Raw genomic sequence first — 19,571 nt, 5'->3', positions numbered from 1 at the left:
CACAAAACCACACTGACTTTGAGTTAGAGGTCTTTTGACATCTGGCAGTGGTGGGTGCATGCTGCTCACATGGCTAGAAGTAGGTGGTCCTATAGGATAATCCCAGAATAACCCTGTGGCTGTGAGATATTGGTGATGCTTGCACATGTCTCTCTGAATAATTGAGACCCTGTTTCTGCAAGGGGAAGCTGAAGTCTCCAAGTTTGCTGGCTGTGGCATTGAATATAACAACAAACCTGACATTTGGAAGGGTTTTTTCTATAACTGATCAGCTGGTGGCATCCCAGAAATCGTACTAGAGAGAGGTCTTCAGGAGCGATATGAGAAAGAGGGAGGTTTGGTGTCTTAAACCCACCTAGAGAGAAAAGTGCAAAGGCATTTGAGAAAAAAGCAGGGAAGAAGGGGCTGTAACTCACAGCTTGTTTTGTTCTATTGCTGAGTGGAGCCGAGAATAAATTCCTCCCTCCCTGGTGCTGAGGCTTTCCCAGCTCCATCTGGTTTCATCGATTCTGGTTACTTTGTCTGCAAATTCACTGTAGTGTCCTGACATCTTCTTGGTACTGACAGCTCCGACCTGCAACAGTCCAGACCCTCACCTGGGGTGGATCAGCCGGTGCATTTCTCTGCGCCCAGCAGATTCGCACCAGCTGGGAACGAGGAGCCGGTGCCAGTGGTGGGGCACGTGGGGATGTCCCCGTTGCAATTGATTTTGCATGGGGGGGGGGGCTCACGCCATGCAGTGATGGCTCGTAACGCGATGCTCTAAATCACCTGAGAGCTCATGGGCAGCCTGGCCTCGGTGTAGCTGTCAGACAGGACGAGAATTTACCCTGCAGTAAGTGTGCAGCCTCTCTGTTGTTTAATTTTTATAAAAAAAATAGGCAGGCGTGTGAGGTTTCTGCAACCGTGTCCCTGTTTCATCCCCTTGTTCTGTTACATTTGTCACTGAATCTCCAGGGTGTACCAAGAAATCTCTGTGCTCTGTCTGGTTTTGGTTTGAAATTTTGAGTTTGAAGCACTGATTTTTGTTAAAAAACAGTTACTATTTTATTAGATTGAAATTTTGATTCCTCTTTGGTGCCAGAAAGCTAAAAAAAAGGCTATTGCCTTTTAATTTTGGACTTTTTCCTCTCCTGTTTCCTGTCCTTTATTGTGTCCTTCCCTGTTTTTCTTGGTGACATCAGAAAGCAAAGCAAAACACAAAGTGTTCCTTTTCCTTCCACATTTAGCCAAAATGCAACATTTTGAAGGGGCTCCAAGTACATTTTTTTTTTCAGAGGGAGGCAGAGTTAGACAAGGCAGTCATATATTATGTATTTTAATGGGACTGCAACAAGCAGATACGACGACACAACAGTCTTCTGTAATAGGACAGGGGCAGCAGGCATGACCTGGGATGCACTGGCAGCCTCTCTGATATTCAGACAAGAGTCACTGTTGGGAATTTTCCTTTCCAATGGATGTATGGAGAGGGATGAGCAAGGCATGGCTGTGTTGAGAACTGAAGGTCCAACAGTGGTGTTCACAAACTGGCTAGGACCAGGCCCCCAAGTCTTGGAGCTCCCTAAATGGCAGCGGGATGGCCCCATGTCCCTGGAAAAGCCTGATAAACTCTGCCAGAAGGAAAGCATGGGAGGCTGAGAAAATAGCATTGCAGTGAGTGATTCCAGGGACCGAAATGAGAGTATGTGCCCCAAGGCGAATATGACTCTTTCACACTTATGGTGTGGTGACGCCTGGAGTGTTCCTCCAGGTATTGGCAAGGCTGTGCCCGAATGTGCAGCAGATGCTGTACGCTTGGGATTTTGCTCAGCTGCCATCCTGATCAGGGGAGGATGCAGAAAACCAAGTGCCACGAGACCTGCGATGCAATTGTCGGAGTTGGCAACAGCAGGGAGATCCAAGAGGCGAGTCAGTCCGGTAAAAGTGCAATAATGAGCGCTCTCAGCTGTCTGCTTGTTACGAATACATGAAACGTCCCAATGGGATGAGGTTCAGAGAAGCAGTTTCTCAACACCTTGAAGGATGGCCCTGCAGGACAGCTTGTCCTGGCGCCTGCAGGAAAAGAGACTCTTCTTGCCTGACCTCCGAGGGGGGTCTCCTGCGTGGCCGGGGCTCCCCAGTTGCTGAGGGATGAGGGACCTGATGCTCTCCCACATGGACGTGCTGAAACGGGCCAGGCTTGCTTGGGTGCGAACATGCTGGGGCTTCACTGCCTGCCTGAAAAAGCGGGGTTGCTCCTTACTTTGTATTCCTTAGCACATAAGCAACCCAGAAGAAATGCAGCCCTGTCAACACTTTCCTAGTGAGATGAGCTTATTTTTTTTCCTGCCTCCCCTGCTGCATTATTCATGACCGTAAAATATTCACCAACCTCCCCCCCCCCCCCACTGCAAAACAAACCCCCAAACAATAATTCAAGCCCCCTTCCTTCCCATGTCTTGCAAAAGGCTAGGAAATAAATTTCTTGCCGTGGGTTGTTTTTATAGTGAACTTTCGTAGCTAGATTTAATCATGGAGGCAAATTTCACACTGACTTGAAATGCACCCATAAACTTCGCTCAGCATCAAATTCCTCCTTCCCCAGCCTGCCCTTCCAGCTCTGCTCCGCCGTGTCCCCAGCTTCACGGGGCTCTGAGGAGGAAAGCTTCGCCACCAGCCAAACCACATTTACAGTGTTTTTCCACAAGAAAGGCCAAAGCTGTACAGATCGTGCTAGTGTCGTACGAGCTCCGCATTGCCACCCGGAAAGGGTCGAATCCTGCCTGAGTCATGCTTCATCAGGCAGGGAGTCCCTGGAAAGCCAGGGCTTTGCTCTCAGGGGTAGAAGTGGTGCTAGGGAGGCAGGAGGATGCAGCGAGCATCCACCTGGCCAGGGTATGGGTTTTGCTGGCTTTGGGCATGGGCAAGTCCTTGGGCATTGCAATGGGAAGGAGGGCAGGTGGAACCCCAAAGTCCTGTATGTTTGCCAGCAATTGCGTGGTCAGTCCTGGGGGACACTTATCCAGTTGATGTTTTATTGTGTGAGAGGTGACCATAAGGCACTGCAGCACCGGGTCCAAGGTGCTCTCCTCCTGTCCCAGGACAGCTCGGCCAGCATCACAGATGGGGAAGGAACCCACCAAGAGAAGGGGGATTGCTGCAGCAGCTCAGAGACTGGGGCAGTAATTTGGGTCTCACAACAGCCTGCTCCTTTTCCCGGTTCCTCCTCTTTCCCCATCAGGGCACCCACGGGACTGGTTCTTCCAGCAGGCAGTACCTTTGCCAGAGAGCAGAGCTGCCATCCCCACACCTCCCTTTCGGAGGGGCTGCTCAGGTGCGAAGTTTTGCTCATGTTCAACTTCAGGTGGATGGGACGGTGCAAAGAGAAGGTCCGACACGTGCTTGGAGAGGTGCTTCAACCCAGGCAGCAGCATAGCAACGCTCCTGGAGCATGAACACGTCTGATGAATGCAGACGTGGTGAAATCTGCTTCTGAGCCAGGGACGTTAGTTATCCCTGGAGAGGGAGAGGCACCTGGAGGACATGTTTCATCCTCTTCCAAGCTGAGCATAGATGGGGATGCCTGAATTGCCCCAGCAAGGGGCAATTAGAAGGAGCCTGTGGTGTCTGTCTGTGGTGCACACCATGGGAGATGGGTCTTCCTCCATCTCGCAGACCCCAGATGAACCTTTCCAACCCATGGGGAGGTCATCTGGCCGCCTTCTTCTTTAGGCATGGGTACGTGGTTCCTGGAGGCCTTCTTCTCTGGATGACTAACAACCCTTCTGCAGTGCAGGACCCAACCAATATATGGGAAAGGGAAGAATCCCCATAAGCTCTTTCCCTTTTTAGCAGTTTTAATTTAAAATGACTTATTAGCTGGGAAAACATCCCCCCCGCCTTGGATAAACATACATTTTAATACATTGCAGTTAGCAGAGGGGCAGAGATGGAAGTTTCCATTGACTTTATTTTATTTTTCTAGATTATAAAATATTTAAAATGCATAAATAAAATGCTCCATTGCAAAAATGCTGGCATGTTTTTCCAAAGCAAGGCGGGGAACGGAGCTAAATTGAAATATAACCGTCCAGGGTGATCTCTTAAAGTGAAACCAGTTTCAATGGGATTTAAGTGCCCACAGTCTCCCTGCTTGAATATTTATGTTCTTATGGAGTGTGACACATTCTTTTTTTTCCTCCTTTTTTTTAATATTGCACGATATAATGAATCAGAGTCTTGTAGCCACCACAGTGAATTTATGGTGCTACGTATGTGTCATGAATAATGCTGAAGTTTCCTGGTTTTAATTAAATCTGTTCCGTTTATGATACTGCCATGTTGCAAGAGTGCGGCAGGAGGCATTGCCCACAGGACACACCTCTGAGCCTGTGCTGTCAGTAGACACCGGTCGTGACTCTGCCTCCTCTTTGCAAGCCTTGGCTGGAGCCAGAAATAACAAGACCTCGGCTTTTTGTGCGTCTCTGTCTCTCTCCTTCGGTTCTAACACTTCTTAGTCCTAACTCTCAGGCATCTTGTGGCATCCCAAAAGTGGTATTAGATCCCTGTTGGGAAATATTACTGGTTGCAACCACATAAATAGCAAATTTTGTGGCATGGGCACATATCCACCATATATTATAATGATGTGACCGCAAGCTCATTGTCACAGTAATGGGATTCAAACCCTCCTTGTTACAGAAGTCTAATTTAAGTGTTCCCCCTTACTGGCTTTTTGGGGAGTGTTGGTCTGACTATCCAGAAGGCAGACCATCTGCCTTGCTGTTGACCTATCCACTGTAGTAACCGGGCCGCTGCAGTTGCAGACTTCTCATGGGTGAGTGTTTTGTAAATCATCTCCTCTGCAGGTAGCAGAAATTGCTGCCTCATCCTATTGCTGAGCTCCCACATGGATGCTCTCTCCCAGGCAGTGTCTATTCCTTATTCCTGTGGCCAGGTTGCAGAACTGATGGATGATAGCTGCTGCACTGCACAAGGGCTTGGTAAATGATGATAATCGCAAGGGATGCTCACGGCGTAATTTTTATTCCAGGTGCTTTGTAAATAGGCTTCTGGGACCGCTGCAAAACCTTTCCACAGGTTGTCACAGCAGCTCTAGTGGCAGGGAATAGACAAAAAATTGCCCATCTAATAGAAATGAGAAGGGCATATAGACAGTGACAGATCTCCGTTATAAGGATGGAAATCAGGTGTCACAGTGCCACTGCTTGATTGGTTTACAGGGAGCCAGGCTCTGGTCATCACTGCTTGCTGGTGCTCTGAATCTCTCCTTTCTTGAACTTCGATGTACTAATAAATATGGCAAGCATGTATGCAGCTTGGCAGCAGCCCAGTGTAATATTAGCAGCAGTTTTACTGGGATACCACGTCCAACTCTAGCATTTACCTATCCTGAGAAAGAAAACCTTGGAGATGTGCAGAAAAGATGAACAAAGTCATCTAAGAACTGAGGAACCCACCGCACAGTGAGCTGCTATGAAAGCACCAGTCTCTTTCTTTACAAAATTCATGTTTAGTAAGTAAACTTGGGAGTCACAGGTCACCTACAGGTGGTAGAGGTGTTTGCTGGTCTCGAATCGACAAACTGCTTAGGATAGATCTGGCAGCAGATCAGAGCATGGTGGATCCAGACTTGTGCAGGGGTCTGGCTGCTGGCAGAGCTGGGGTGAGAGGTGGGCAGAAGGGGAAGGGATTTATTTGAATTGCCTACCATAAGTGCTAATTTAAGTGTTTTTCCTGTATTTTTCCATTAATTAAGAGGAAGGTGAAGTTTGGCAGCACTGGTACTCAATACTTGTTGCTCTCTTCACCTTGGAGAGTCACCCTCATCTACATCATGTGAATATGATGCTGTCACTCCAAAAGATCCTATTTGCAACCTCACAGTGCCTGTTTGCTAAAATACTGTCACTAAATTGAGGCACAAATAGATGCCGACTCACCTTCCGGAAGCATCTTGGGTTTTCCACTGAGCATCCTTGTCCAAGAACTGGCCAGAGCCAGTGCTGTCCTCCTGTGGCTCTGTCCCTGCAGAACTGGAGCAGGACACACCAAGAGCTCTATGTTACAGGACTTCCACTGCTGAGAGATGAGAGTAGCCAGGCTCTGCCCACTTCCACTAACGAGCCTTTTATTTTTCCTTGGTTTCTTTTCCGGTGTGATTTTAGGAGCACTTCTGGAGCTTGGACAAGACAGAAAACAAGATTCCACCACAGCTTATCTTCCAGATCTGGGACAATGACAAGTTCTCTTTTGATGACTACCTGGGTAAGTGGGGAGAGGTTTTTAGCTCCATCCCTGCTGATGCAGACAAGGAGGAAAAAATTATTGAATCCTTTCGGGTTACGAAGAAAGTGTAACAAGGCCAGTTTAAGCCACTGAACAGGATTCAGTGTCAGCGTAAGTTCAGGACTGATGATAAGTGGTTTGTATTAGGCAGATTTCCAGTCTCAGCCTGCAGCAGCCTGTTCCTGGGCTGACAGTGTTGAGAACATCATCAAATCCAACAGAGCCACCACCTTCCAGGAAGGCCCCAATTCCCCGTGACTCATCTGAGTCTGTGCTGGAATGTGCTCATCAGGGCTAACTGTGTATTTGAGCTGAGAGCACCAGGCAGGATCACTGACCTGCCTTGCCTTACCTGGGATGTTTAGACATGAACACAACTCAGTCCAACACTTGTCTTTTTCAGTGCTAGCCTCATTTATCATCCTCAGAGATCTAGTTTTAGGTCAAGAAAAAAAATAAAACAAAAACTTCTGACAGGAATGATAGCAGAGCCATACAGCAGATCATCTGCAGAAGCTGGAGGCTCCAGCATTATGGGTTTTTTTGGTTGGATCTTGTTTGACCTCTCTTTTTGCCACTAAAAAAAATTCAAATATCAAAAGCTTCACTGAGGAAGTATGTGATCAAGATCCTTTTAAATCCTGTCTTTGATTAATTACCTAGGCTGAGTGCCGAAATAACTTCTCCAAGGTGTGTTTTCCAGCTCTGGCTCTGTACCTCAGGAGCTCTTGACTGCCAACATTAATTCTTTGCAAATTCCAGCAAATAAAAGTGGTCTTTGGCTTTTGTAAAGCACTTTTCATCAATGGACTTCAAAAGTGTTTCACAGCAAACCTGATCTGTGCTGTCATTGTCACTGGTTGCAAGAATCTGTGGCACAGCAAAGCTACAAATACAAGCACGATATTGAATGTGAGTCGTCCACAGCTGCGTAAAAAGCTGCTGTCCCTCAGCTGAGCCACAGGACCAGACCTTGTGTACATTCTTGGCCAGTCCCAACTGTAAGGTAGTTTGGTGTAGCAATGTAAATTAAATGCAGGCACTTTCAACTAACACTTGGAGAATTGAGCTCAGATTTCCTAAAGGCTAGATAAATGTGCTAATTACTGGATCACTCTGTCTGAGAAGGAAGCTATCAATTTTGTGGGATATCCTTCTTGTATCCTGCTGCAATTACTCACCTGGGTGGGCCAATAAAGTAGCCTGTTTGGAGATCTGCAAGCCTCCTACCCGATGCTCTTATACGGACTGCGCTCTGGGTGTGTACAATTTGAGTTTCATGTAAATCTCTTAGTCTGCATTAAAAATCTCAGCCTGCCTGGTTGACTTCAGTGCAAATCATCCATCCAATGATATAGTTGCGTAACTCAGCAGATATTTTGCAGCATCTTCTAGAAGGACTTCATGGCTCAGGTCTTCCTAAGCACAATGGTGATACCAAGCGCTCAATTCCTAGGAAGAGCCACCGGCTAAAACCAGCGCTACGCTTGGAAATAGGGCCACACTTGAGCCTGCTCTCCCCTTTGCTATGTGGGTGTCTGCCCAAGCTCCCTGAGTGAATATTTCTTCAGGGAAAGAGTCCACCTTTTAAGGACCTGTTACACCAAGATGTCTTCCCAGTAACGTTCCTCCCTGCAGGCTCCATTCAGATGGATCTCAACAGGATGCCCAAACCTGCCAAGACCGCTGAGAAGTGCTCCTTAGAGCTAGTAGATGAGACCTTGTCTTCAGGTCGCTTTGTGTCGCTCTTTGAGCAGAAAACTGTCAAGGGATGGTGGCCCTGTGTTGCTGAGCAGGATCAAAAGAAGATCTTGGCGGTAAGGTGGCCTCTTCACGTGTTCTCTTGGGGACTCACTCAAAGCACTAAGCAGGGACGTGGCTGGGCCAGGCACGTGCAGGATGCCAGGGTCAGGGCAAGAAATGGAGTCTTGGGCTGCAAATTTGACAAACTGGACCAGCATTTGTCAGCTGTATGTTTTCCAGGATTTGTCCAGCGCCGTGCAGGTGCCTCAGAAATTATTTGTTCTGTGGGATTTTCGCTGTGGTTTTTGGAATGTGCCACCTAATTTGACTCTGTATCACATCTATTCTTAATGATATTGTGTTGTGACAAGTACCAGGGAAAGGTTCCAGCTGTCAGACTGATATATTTAAATATAAGTGTCTGGGCTCCTGTTCAGGTCTTTGGCAAGTGTTCAATACAGGTAAGGGAGTCCAGGCAGTGAATTAAGTCATTCAACAAAAGACCCCTGAGTTGGTTGGCTAAACTTGGGTGTCAGTGACATTTGAGATGTCCTGGAGTATCCGCTGAGAACATTGTAGTGGGCAGGTGAGGGATCTGTATGAAATCCACTCTTACTGGGTTCCTCATGGTCCTTGTTGGTAGTGGTTGGGTTATGCTCAAAGTAGTTTTTCTTTCCCCAAACAGTGTTTTGCATCACACATTCATTTCTCACCTCTCCCCCCCGGCCTTTTTTTTTTTGTTGTTTACAAGTTTGTTTTTGTTTAACCCACGCAGGGCAAATTGGAAATGACTTTGGAAATTGTGGCAGAACAAGAGCATGAAGAGCGGCCAGCTGGCGTGGGTCGGGATGAGCCAAATATGAACCCCAAGCTGGAGGACCCCAAGTAAGAACATCCTGAGTGGAAAAGTAACCACCAGGGCACAAAGTTCTCAAGGGGCAAACTGAAAATCTGGGTTCCCAGTTTGAGGTCTGCTGTCTGCAGTGGGCTTCCTCCCGTGTAGGCTCTGTTTTTGAGCTGCTGATGCTCAGATCGTATGAGCTGAGACAACCCAGGGTGGCTGGGAGGCTGGTCTGGACCACCGAGAAGGCCATTTGATATGGTCCACCCAGAGGGATGTGGGTTTGCAGGGTGAGCAGCCAGCTTGTTACAGCAGGGCATACTCATGGGGTTGGGGATCCAGGAGGGTGAAACCACTGTGAAACTCAGAAGTGACCTCAACTTTGTTCGGCTCCAGGCGCCCGGAGACCTCCTTCCTATGGTTCACCTCCCCGTACAAGACCCTGAAGTACATCCTGTGGCGGCGGTACAAGTGGGTGGTTATCCTGGCCATCGTGCTCTTCGTTTTGCTGCTCTTCCTGGGAATCTTCATCTACGCCTTCCCGGTATGACGGGGGTGGGAGAGGACAGGGCGGGCTGACCAAGGTCTTAGGTGTTCCCCCGGGTCTCTGTGGCTGACTTGCCTCTGTGGGGACAGGGATGGTCCCAGTGCACGTGGCTGCAAAGTCCCATGCTTGTCCCTGAGGAACAACCGGGTGGACCATGGTGGGTCAAAAAGAGAGTCTGCGTTTCTGGTCTCTGCTACAGACTCACGCCTCTTTGTGCCCATTAATTGTGACGTTAATTGATTGTTTTCAGAGAGGTTCGAGCAGCTGATGTCGGAGGTCTTGCAGGGTTGGTGGGAAAATCCCTGACAAACACGCAGCCTAATTAGAAACGCACACATTTTACAGGGCTGAGTAGTGGCAAAAAACGCATCGGTCTGTAATTGTTTAAAGATGCAGGGAGTTTAGGGGTGTTTGGGCAGCCCTGTCTCTTGTTATCAAGGCTTGGAGCACGTTATACCAATGTAATGTCTGAAGTGAAGGGGAGGGTTTTCACCTCATTAATCAAGAAAGTGGCTTTTTCTTGCCTTACTGTCAGTTCCACTGACAAAACAAAATAAATAAATAATGGAGTCCTGGCCTTCCAGTTTGGCTTAGGATGGGGTTTTGTATCCTCCTCTGTTTCTACAGCACTGGAATAATTCATACCAGCTCTTGGATGCCATTTCCCCTCCTCTCAGACTGATAAGAAAAATGACCCGCCTCTCTCTTTCCAGCACTTAACAAATTCTGCTCCTTGTATATGACTTTTTTTTTCATAAAATAACTCATTGGAGTAATTTATAACTTCATGTGAGAGAATGTGGCTGCCTTTTGCAGATGGCTTTGTGTGCTTGCAATGTGCAACCGAAAAGCGAGGTGTGGAATTTCTCCTTGCCATCGTAATCACTTTCAGATGATTTGAAGTCGTGCATGCTCGTTTGTTCCTGTTGAGAAAAAAGGGGATGGGATTAGATCATGTCTCTCCCCATCTCTCTATCCTTGTATCCATGGGAAGGGCTGGGATACTTCTGCTGGAGAAATGATTCCGGAGGTGCTAAGTAGTATGAAGGAGGAAATAATTGTGCAAGTGCAGATTTGTGCTGAATTGCCTCCTCCCTGCCCTGTACTCGGAGCCATTCCTGGAGACTCCCCTTTATGTCAAGTAGCAGAAACCAAGCCTTTTCGACCAAGAACTCAGTGTTTCCCTGAAGATGCAAGTGGCTTTGCCTTTGTTCCAGTGGTATCATATAAAAACAGGATTGAGAGGAGAAAATATTCGCAAACTATAAATATTGATTTACACTCATTATTACTTGGGATTTTTCCCTGTTTCCTAGCTAAATGTTGTTGTATTTAATTTCATTTTGGTCAGGTCAATTTTTAGTCATATTTTGAAAAAGTAAGGCCATGTTTCATGGAATTTTTCTGTTTTTATATATTTGGCCAGCTTCCCTTAGATTTTTGAGGTCACTGGTTCTGTATCTACTTGGAGATTTAGTTCCTTACCCGTTTCATCAGGCACTAAATTTGGCAATCGTGCTGGTGATGGCTTGCTATGAAGGATGCCCCTGGCATCCTGACCTTTGGCAGGGCTCACCGTTACATCCCTGATTAAATGCATGGAAAAACAATCCTTCCTCACTTCTGTTCTGATTTGTGTGCCAGGAGCACCATCAGGTCCCATTTAAAATAAGGACCTTGCTGCATTTAGCACTGTATATGTAATCTTGCCACTACACGTGCAGTTTCGAGGTCCCATGCCGCAGGTAGAGGGGTTTTGTGTGTCTTCTGCCCCTCTCATCCTGGGCAAAGGGATGCGTCATGGGAGGGAAGCCTCAAGGGAATCCTGTGAGGGCACATGGACCATCAGTCTGAGCAGGCAGAGGGTAAGGAACAGGGATACAGGGGTGCTAAGGGGGGGCAAACAGAGGTGAAGTTACTATTTTCCTGCTTCTGTTGCCCTTTTAGCTATGGCCTTGCATGAAGAGCTCTTCCACAGCTTTCTGCTTGTTGGGACCTCCACTGGGACCTCCACTGGGACCTCCAGGGTCCTTCTGGTCATTGCTTTTCAGCAGCTGGTCCTTGGCTCAGCAGGAGCCTTGGGACCTGCCTGCAGTCTGAATGTCCCTGCCTGCAGTCTGAATGTCCCTGCCTGCAGATTGAATGCCCCTGCCTGCGCACAGGCTCTCCACCTGGCAGCATTGTGTACCACGTACGAGATGCTGCCAGAGAAGTCTGAGCCCTGGCTCCAAATCTTATCCTGTTTGGACTCTGCCTGAGGATACCGAAGGAAGAAATCTTTTACCTGAGAAATATCTGTCCACAATATGCCCTGGGAAACTTAATGGTCCATGAGCTGAGCTAACCCTGCGTAGGTCACCCTCCATCACAGACAGACAGGAATCTCCCCTGAAAATGAACCCAGGGCATTTTCATTGGCTCTTGGTATAAAAATGGGATTTTTCTTTATTTATTTCTATTCCCCATACAGTGCCGAAAGCTTCCAACCACAGTCCCAGCTTTGTGGTCAGAGTAGCTGGAGAGTAAGAGCAAATGTTCCATTTGAAAGTTGTGTGCTTCCACCCGAAACGGTGAAGGGCTGTCTGTGGTTCCCAACAGTAGTGCCCAAAAACATTGGTTCCCAAAAGCTCAGGCTTCTCTGTGAATGAAGAAGCCAATGGCTTGGTCTTGTTCAGAATACCTATCAAAAAATGCTTTACACCCCTGGGAAGTATTTTCTAGAGGCTATATTGCAGAATATTCTGCAAAATAGCCTTTAGAGCTACTTCATGGAATCGGAAACCTTTGAAGATGTGGTGCCTTTGTGCTTCTGCTGTCCTCAGGACACAGAGTACGTGTGATGGATCACGGGCTGGAATAAAGATCTTCCCATTCCTCCTCTTGGGTCCTCTTCAGAGTCTCTTTCCCAGGAGAGCTTTGTGCAATCAGCAGTTGTTTTCCAGCCAGGGAATGTGCTGTGGCTGCCCCAGTGGGATCTGGGGTCCCTGGGAGGATCAAGGGGAGGCCTGCAGAAGAGGGGAAGGGTCTGGAAGTGCTTCAGGATGACGTGGAGGTTCATCAGGATTTGTGGGGAGCTGGGAGTATGGCAGTACAGGAAATTTAGGCACAAATCCATAAGAAATCATCATTAGTGCAACTGTTTACAAAGCAAGTTGTTTTAGTGGGTGAGAGACCATTTCCAACTGAAAAGCCTTTTGGTTTTGGGTGGAAAACTGCACGGTATTGCAAATTTCCACAAAAAAAGTTGTCTAGTTTTACAAAAATGGGAAAAAATGTTGAAAAATCTGATATTCTGAGGTTCTCCATTTTTTTACTTGGGCTCTTCCACCCAGTCTTAGTATCAGATTACTGGCTGGTTTGCCTTAGCTTTCTTTGCAGAGTGGTTGTCATTATGGTCTGTACAAGCTAGGACTCTGGGAACAGCATTCCCTGGATATTTCCTATATGATTTCCTTAGACAGTCCTTAGATTTAACTTGACATCAGAAGACTCCTTAAACAACAGACGAAAGTATAATGAGATCCAGTAGCTGGATGTTGAAGTTAGAGGAACTATTCCAGTGGAAATAGGATGCTAATTTTTGAGACGAAGGGTAATTAACCATTGGAACAATTTGCCAGAGGCTGTGGTAAATTCATCATTGCTCGGGGAGTCCATGTATCGAGATTGAATGTCTTTCTACAAGATATGCTCTGGTTCCACCCTATGCTCCTGTCCAGCAGTGCTCATTTATGGCACGCTGTGGGGCTTTTTGGAAAGGTCCAGGGACTTTGATGGACTTTTCATCTGACATTGCCATAGCTGATAAGAGCTCTGCCTTCTGCTATGGGAACGGTTGAATGAAAGTCTTGGGGTAGACACAAGGTCAGAAGAAAAGGTTATAAAAGCCCAGCCTGGGTTTCTGCATCCATAACGCGTAGGGAATACGGCGGTGAAGTTATCTCTCTGAAGCAGTGATTATTGTAAAGATTTTAGTGGCTACCACCATAGAAAAATGTAACGCTGCTTCCAGCTGGAGTCAGCTCTGCTTTGCAGCACCATGAAAATGTTTACTACCTTTTAAAGCTCTGTTTGTGTTCTGCAAGCCCAGCGTTGCTTCCATTGCCATTAATTCTAATTACAGCTCGCGTTCTGTGCTGATTGATAATCCTGCTTGGCTTTCAACACTTTGTTAATACAAATTCATAGCTGGACAGAAAACTTGCTACCCTCCAGAATGCAACCAGTCAAATCATAAAAAAAAAAGGAGTATTTTGGAGGATAGACTCTGAAAGACAAATGGATTGGTAATTAATTCAAAGGTTATATGTCACTGGAGGCTTTTCTAATGACTTCTGGTAAACTGCCCTAACTTTGCTTGCTTGATTTATGGCATTATTAGAAATCCTCAGTTGGCAAACTGCCTTATAATTTGCTACACGTTGTAATTTATCAAGATGCCTTTGGTCAGACTTTACTTTTGTTGTGTTTTGTTTTTTTTTCTTTTTTCCACCGTTCCTCCAAAGATCTTACTGGTAACTAGCACTATGCTTTGTTCCAAAGTTGTTTTTTTCAAGTGACAGAGCGATAGAACATCCTGTACCAATTAAATTCAATATGCTTGGGAGGGACTTCCAAACTGGCTAGTATGTGGTCATGGGGGTTTGAATCAGAGCTACATTAAATATAGTTCTCTCCAAATGACCTAAGCATGCATCTCCGTCTGTATTTTCATTGTGGTCTTGATAAGCAGCGTTTACACAGCTTATTCTTTTTCACAGTGCTGTCATCTTCTTTCAAAGAGGGAATTGCACGTATATTAAGCTAAAATACTGTGACGCCTCATTTTCCATGGCAGCCCCATAGTTCACCGTGCAATAACAGGGACAGTAGAGATCCCAGAAAACAGGCACAGGAAGGTCTTCCCTGGGGTGTCTGCTCCTGGGAACAAAACCCACACCAAATGCTGATGCTGAAACAGATGGCTGAGGTGTTAAGGGATGCAGAAAAGGCAGAGAAAAAATAGGTTTGCCTTTCTTGATTGCCTTTGGCAGATTTTTTTGGAGGTAGTCCATGGACCTGCAGGCTGGGTTTGCACTAAGAGACTAAATCAGGATGGGGCAGGGCTCGAGTCCTGTCCTGGTGCTGTTCAGACCAGGTGATGGCTGGTGTGATCCTGGGCGCAGGTTTTGGCCCGTGGAAAGCAGAGCTCTCCAGAAAACATCATGGCCCAGCTTGGTGGATGCTCGGGGACCGGGGCCCCTTTCCAAAGGGTCCAACCCAACAGGCAGAGCAGAGGAGGTCACTGGTTTTGGGGGGGATCGTGGGGAGAAGGAGCCATAAGGATGCGAGGTCAGGGCATGGGTAGTCAGTACAGCCTCAGGGTTTGTGGGGGAGCAGCACGACGAGAGAGCGGAGGGGAAGGGGCACGGGGAGCCAGAGGGGAGGGGGAGGCTGCAGCAGCTCAGCAAAGAGCTGGACGTGTCTCCTCACCTGCAAGAAAAGCCTGTGGGCACTGGGATGGTGCTGGTGGGGAGGTGCCAAATTTCTTATGAGGGTATGAAGAGGTCGAAATTTATCACAAAACCTGGTGGAAGGAGCAATCAAAGTCCAGGAGTGACTTCTGGTGCTCACTGCTTGGTGCTTGTGACCAGTAGCCTCTACTGGAAGAAGGCAAGACTTGCTTTCTCATGTGTCTTGGGCTTCTACTGTCCTTGCTAGTGGGAATGCACTTTTTGCTTGCCTGCCTCTGCAGACCGGGGCTTGGAGCTTGGCCATCATGCCTGTCCTGAATGCAGCCCCATCTGCAGTTCTGTGCTATGCCCCCCCCAAATCCTTTAACCTCCAGATGCCACCCTGCTGTACCTGCTTCAAATCAGCTTTTTATTCTCTCCTTGTTTTTCCATCCCTCTAGAACTATGCTGCTATGAAACTGGTGAAACCTTTCAACTGAAGCTGTGCTGGAAAACGCCTGAAAGGTCCGGTGCCTGCCTGGGGATTTTGGAAGAAAGTTGTGGCTCTGCACTGGATCACATCTGCAGATGGAGATGGAGAATGAACAGCCTTGCTCAGGCCCTAGGCTGCTGCTAAAATGAAGATACAACTTACCCTGATGCAGTATGCAGAATCCCACCTACAGCACTCACCTCGGAAGCAGCATGTAAACAATACCTACTCCGAAATATTCCTTATTTTACTTCTTTGTCTGTCTTTTTTTTTTCCTTTTGTTAAGCTGCTCTGATTTGTAAAGCTTGAATACCAGTGCAAAACTGAAAAGGGTGGGGGAGAAAAGGACCTTTTCATATATAGTCTGTGAGTGTACAAAGATGCTGCAGACATTAGCAGAGGAGTTGCAGGCTGCTGGCATAGGCAGCACGTGCAAGCCAAAATCTCTCAGGTTCTGAGCACACTTTTCTTTGCACTCTGAACAAGCCTCCGTTTTCCTTTGCCGTGCAATGTGTATTACCTGGTTTCTTATGTATAAAGTCTACTGAGGACGAAACGTGCTGCACAGCCTGATACCCTGGGCTGATACATTGCCTTTCCAAAGAGAGCAAAACCCACAAGATACAGGACCCAGGGAAAAGGCCGAGATGCAAAAACTGGGCAGGAGTTGGTGGTAATTTCTAACTCAAAACTCCTATTGAATTTTGCACTCATGAAGGACTGTGCAGTCTGGCTCATGTTTTTTGGAGCTCGGTTTCCCCTCTGAGCTGCACTTTCACCTCTACAGTCCCACATGCCTCCCTTCAAAACCAAAGCAGTGCGCATGGACTTTGCTTTTCTCCTCTCCTGCTATACGCAACCCCTGCAGCCACAGTTCAGTGAACGTAGTAGTCTTTTTTCTCCTGTGCTCCCAAACATGCTTAAGCAAAACAGTACAAACCAGACTGCAATGTAAGCCGCAAAACTCGCTGCTGCTGGGCGCTAATGAGGCAGATAACCTGCACCTTTGGAAGCAGGCTTGTTTGCTTTCTGCTTTGCAAACAAATTATGATGAGACATATCCTGCAGGACTTGCTCAGCCTCCCACAGAGAAAACGGCAGCTGTGACAGGACTGGGATGGCAATGTTGGGACATTTCTGCTGTTTTCTATTCCCTCCTCCTGTCCGTCTGTCTCTGCCGCTGCAGTCAGACGGAGCGGTATGGTCTAAGGGGATTTCCAGTGTTTTGTAGTGCTGGCTCATGTCATGAGGGGATGCTAATCAAAACAGCATTAGCCTCAAATTTTCATCCTGCATCCATTCATCCTGCAAGGAACCATCTCCCAGAACAGGGGCATCAGGCATGAAAGCAAATGTCCCTTTGAGAGACAGCTGTCCTGCTGCTCTGGCACCGCATGGCTTTTGCTACGGTCCCTCTGACGATGAACCGATCTTTCCCCACTGCCCTTCAGCAGGATGAGACACGTCTTCCTCAGTTTCATTTGTCCCCTGGAGCTGTTACTACTCAGCATGACATGTGAGAGCAAGTAGCAGCGAAAAGTGATCCTGGGGGATCGGAGTTTTTCAGGACAAACTGTGCTAATGTAAGCTCCTGCCCTGCTCCAGCAAGGCACTTAAGCCTGTGCTTAGCAGAAGGCAGGGAAAAAAAGCACACGCCTAATTGCTTTGCTGGATTGGGATGTAATGTGTTGAGCATTAAATCCCTTGTTATTCAGTACTGTAACAGCACCCAGATTGCCCAGGGCAGCTCACTGCCATGTGTGAAGAGGGTGTCTTTGACATGGAGAACATGCAGCTATAAAAACCTGTCCTTGCTGCTGAGGTTTGGCTGATCCAGCATCCCTTTCCCAAAAGCTTGAGCGCTGAAGTCGGCTCTGGGCTTGCACGCCCTGGGCTGGGTGTTTCATTTTACCGGCACAGTTAAATGCTTTTTTTTTGCATTTGTTCAGTTTTTCCCTAGAAGCCTCCCAACCTCATTTGCATCCACACCATCATTTATTAGCCACTATCAAACTACCAGGTCTTGCTCAAATTTTCCGTAATGCTTTCTCCCTGAGGATCTGATGAGCTGATGACAAAAGTTGCTTGTGTTTGCACCTTAATGAGTTTTGGGGTTTATATTTTATGAAAATGTTGGTGTGGTTGGTCCTTGCACCTCTTCCACCATGACCTAGCTCTGCCGACAGAGGTGTCTGCCTGTCTTGCTGAGTGCTGGCATGCCTTGCTCTCCTATCCGCAGTGGAAATCAGGCCCGTGATTTCACTTCCCTGCTTCGGTTTGCAGAGACTGTGAAATTTCCCATCTTGGCATTATTGCTCTGTGACCCCTACCTATTTCAGAAACAAGATCGTGGTGCCAAGAGCCCCAAAATGATGAGTGACCCATGCTTGAATGCTAAACGCTGCTTATATCTGGATGCTCATGACCCATCCTATCACAACAACCACTGTCTATCCCAGCAGAGGCAAGCAACCCTACCAAAACACATTTGTGTGTTACCTCTCCAGAACCTCTCCCAGTGAAAAACCACATTTTATTCCCCAGCACTTACCAGCAGCTCTTCCCTGACAAACCAGTGATGGGAGAGCAGGACCCAGGGCATCCAGCTGCCTAAGGAAAAGGTTACATCCCCACACGCAGTCCTCTGGGCTCCCAGTCCAGGCTGCAGGGCCAATTTTCATGCCAAGAAGACTCCCTGGGACTCCGTGGGTGGGTAAAAGCAGGTCTGAGCATCTGAAAACACCAACTGAATCCCATTTGCATCGCTGCTTGAACCGCCACATCCACCCGTTTGCCTGACTGTGGGCCCTCTGTAGCTTGGTTATGGCTCTCCACCAAAGCCAGCCAGGAGGCAGGACCTATATAAAGTATTCCCTGTGGCTCCCTGTTATTCAGAGGTTTGAAATGGCTGGAAGATGTATGTTATCACCTGTCTATGCCTTACATACAATAATGCAAAATGCACTGTGGTTACAAATGAAATGCTCTGAAACCTTCTTCCTGGTTTGTTTTATTGTGTTGGTGGAATTACAGCACCTTCTGCCTTTGGTGTGGGAATGCAAAAATACAGCTGGAAGGAACAGGATGGGGAAATGGCAGTTGCTGTACTCCTCTTTTCTCACCTCTGCTGCTGTTGCAAGGGAGCAGAAGCAGGAGGAGAGAACAGAAAATGTGGAGAAGGGAGGACAGATGTGGGACTGGGGCTGCAATGCTCACAGGTAATGCAGCCGCTCATACCTCTGCCAGTTGCATTTTGCGCCTGAGACACTGCATTGCAGGACAGTGAAATGACCCAGCTGTGATATGTGCATGCTCCCCGGTGCTCTTGTGAGTGGTCCCCTGACCCGTGACACCATGCAGGATTTATGTGGAGGTCACACACCTCGTCCCATGAGCTGGGAGTCGGTGTGTGCCGGCTCTCAAGGCTAATCTGTGAGCTGGAGCATCCCGTAAGCCAGGAGGAGGCACAGGCATGTGAGTGGGGTGGGTGAAGGAGCCACGGGAAGCTCATGTGCCCTGTGGCTTTGGGGAGCCAACCTCCAGCATGTCCCTGGTGAGTCACTCGCAAAGAGGTTGATGCCCGCTTCATTTATAAACCTGAACACCCCAAATGTGCCCACTGAAAGCCAGGGGTGGCTGGAGAGGAGGTGGGTGGCTGGGGAATGGGAGAGGGCAAAAGAATCCTACATATTTCAGCCTCCTGTTGCAGCGGGAAGGCAGAAGGAGTTCACCTCGTCCAGCTGCTCTGTGCATGTACACACATCTCTGCGCAGATGCTCATTAGGATGGGCCTGAGCTGCTGGAATGTGAATGCCCAGATCCTTCTCAGGACTCAGCCGTGGCGGCTCTGGCCCAAGTGAAGACCCTTCCCCTGCTTGTCTCTGTTCCTCTTCCCATTTCTGGACTTCACTCAAAGAGCAGCACGTCCCTTTGGGTCTGGAGGGAAGGACTCATCCAGCCGACACAGCCATCATCTAGAGTGACCTGAGGATTAATTCTCTGACACCTTTTTGGAGCTGTTCAGCACAAACAGGCTGTGTCAAGGAGATGCTTCAGGTGTTCAGAGACATTTGCTGGTGAAATTGGGGCTGTTTGTGCCCAAATCCCCAAATACCTTTCCATTGGTCTGGAAGGGTGCAGATGGGCGCTGCCTGCTTTGGCATAGGAGCTCCCCTCTGCTGCGTCACGTTTTGGGATGGTGCCTGGGATCTAGGGAGGCAGGGG

General features: G+C 47.8%; 1 protein-coding gene across 9 annotated transcripts in view; it reads left to right on the top strand.

Moving 5' to 3' along the window:
• Positions 1-16,160, top strand: part of DYSF (dysferlin) — a 105,839-nt gene extending 89,679 nt beyond the window's left edge. For all 9 annotated transcript variants that reach the window (XM_052780890.1, XM_052780886.1, XM_052780888.1 and 6 more), the window contains 5 exons: positions 6,171-6,270; positions 7,930-8,108; positions 8,810-8,919; positions 9,272-9,419; positions 15,316-16,160. In XM_052780890.1, coding sequence (XP_052636850.1) covers positions 6,171-6,270; positions 7,930-8,108; positions 8,810-8,919; positions 9,272-9,419; positions 15,316-15,354 — 576 coding nt within the window. In that variant the 3' untranslated portion in view covers positions 15,355-16,160. The remainder of the gene's footprint in view (positions 1-6,170; positions 6,271-7,929; positions 8,109-8,809; positions 8,920-9,271; positions 9,420-15,315) is intronic.
• The last annotated feature ends 3,411 nt before the right edge of the window (positions 16,161-19,571 follow it).

The sequence above is a fragment of the Harpia harpyja genome, chromosome 2 (assembly GCF_026419915.1).
Source record: "Harpia harpyja isolate bHarHar1 chromosome 2, bHarHar1 primary haplotype, whole genome shotgun sequence".
Classification (NCBI taxonomy): domain Eukaryota; kingdom Metazoa; phylum Chordata; class Aves; order Accipitriformes; family Accipitridae; genus Harpia; species Harpia harpyja.
Note: the sequence above shows the minus strand (reverse complement) of the source record. Positions and strands in the feature narration are given on the sequence as shown.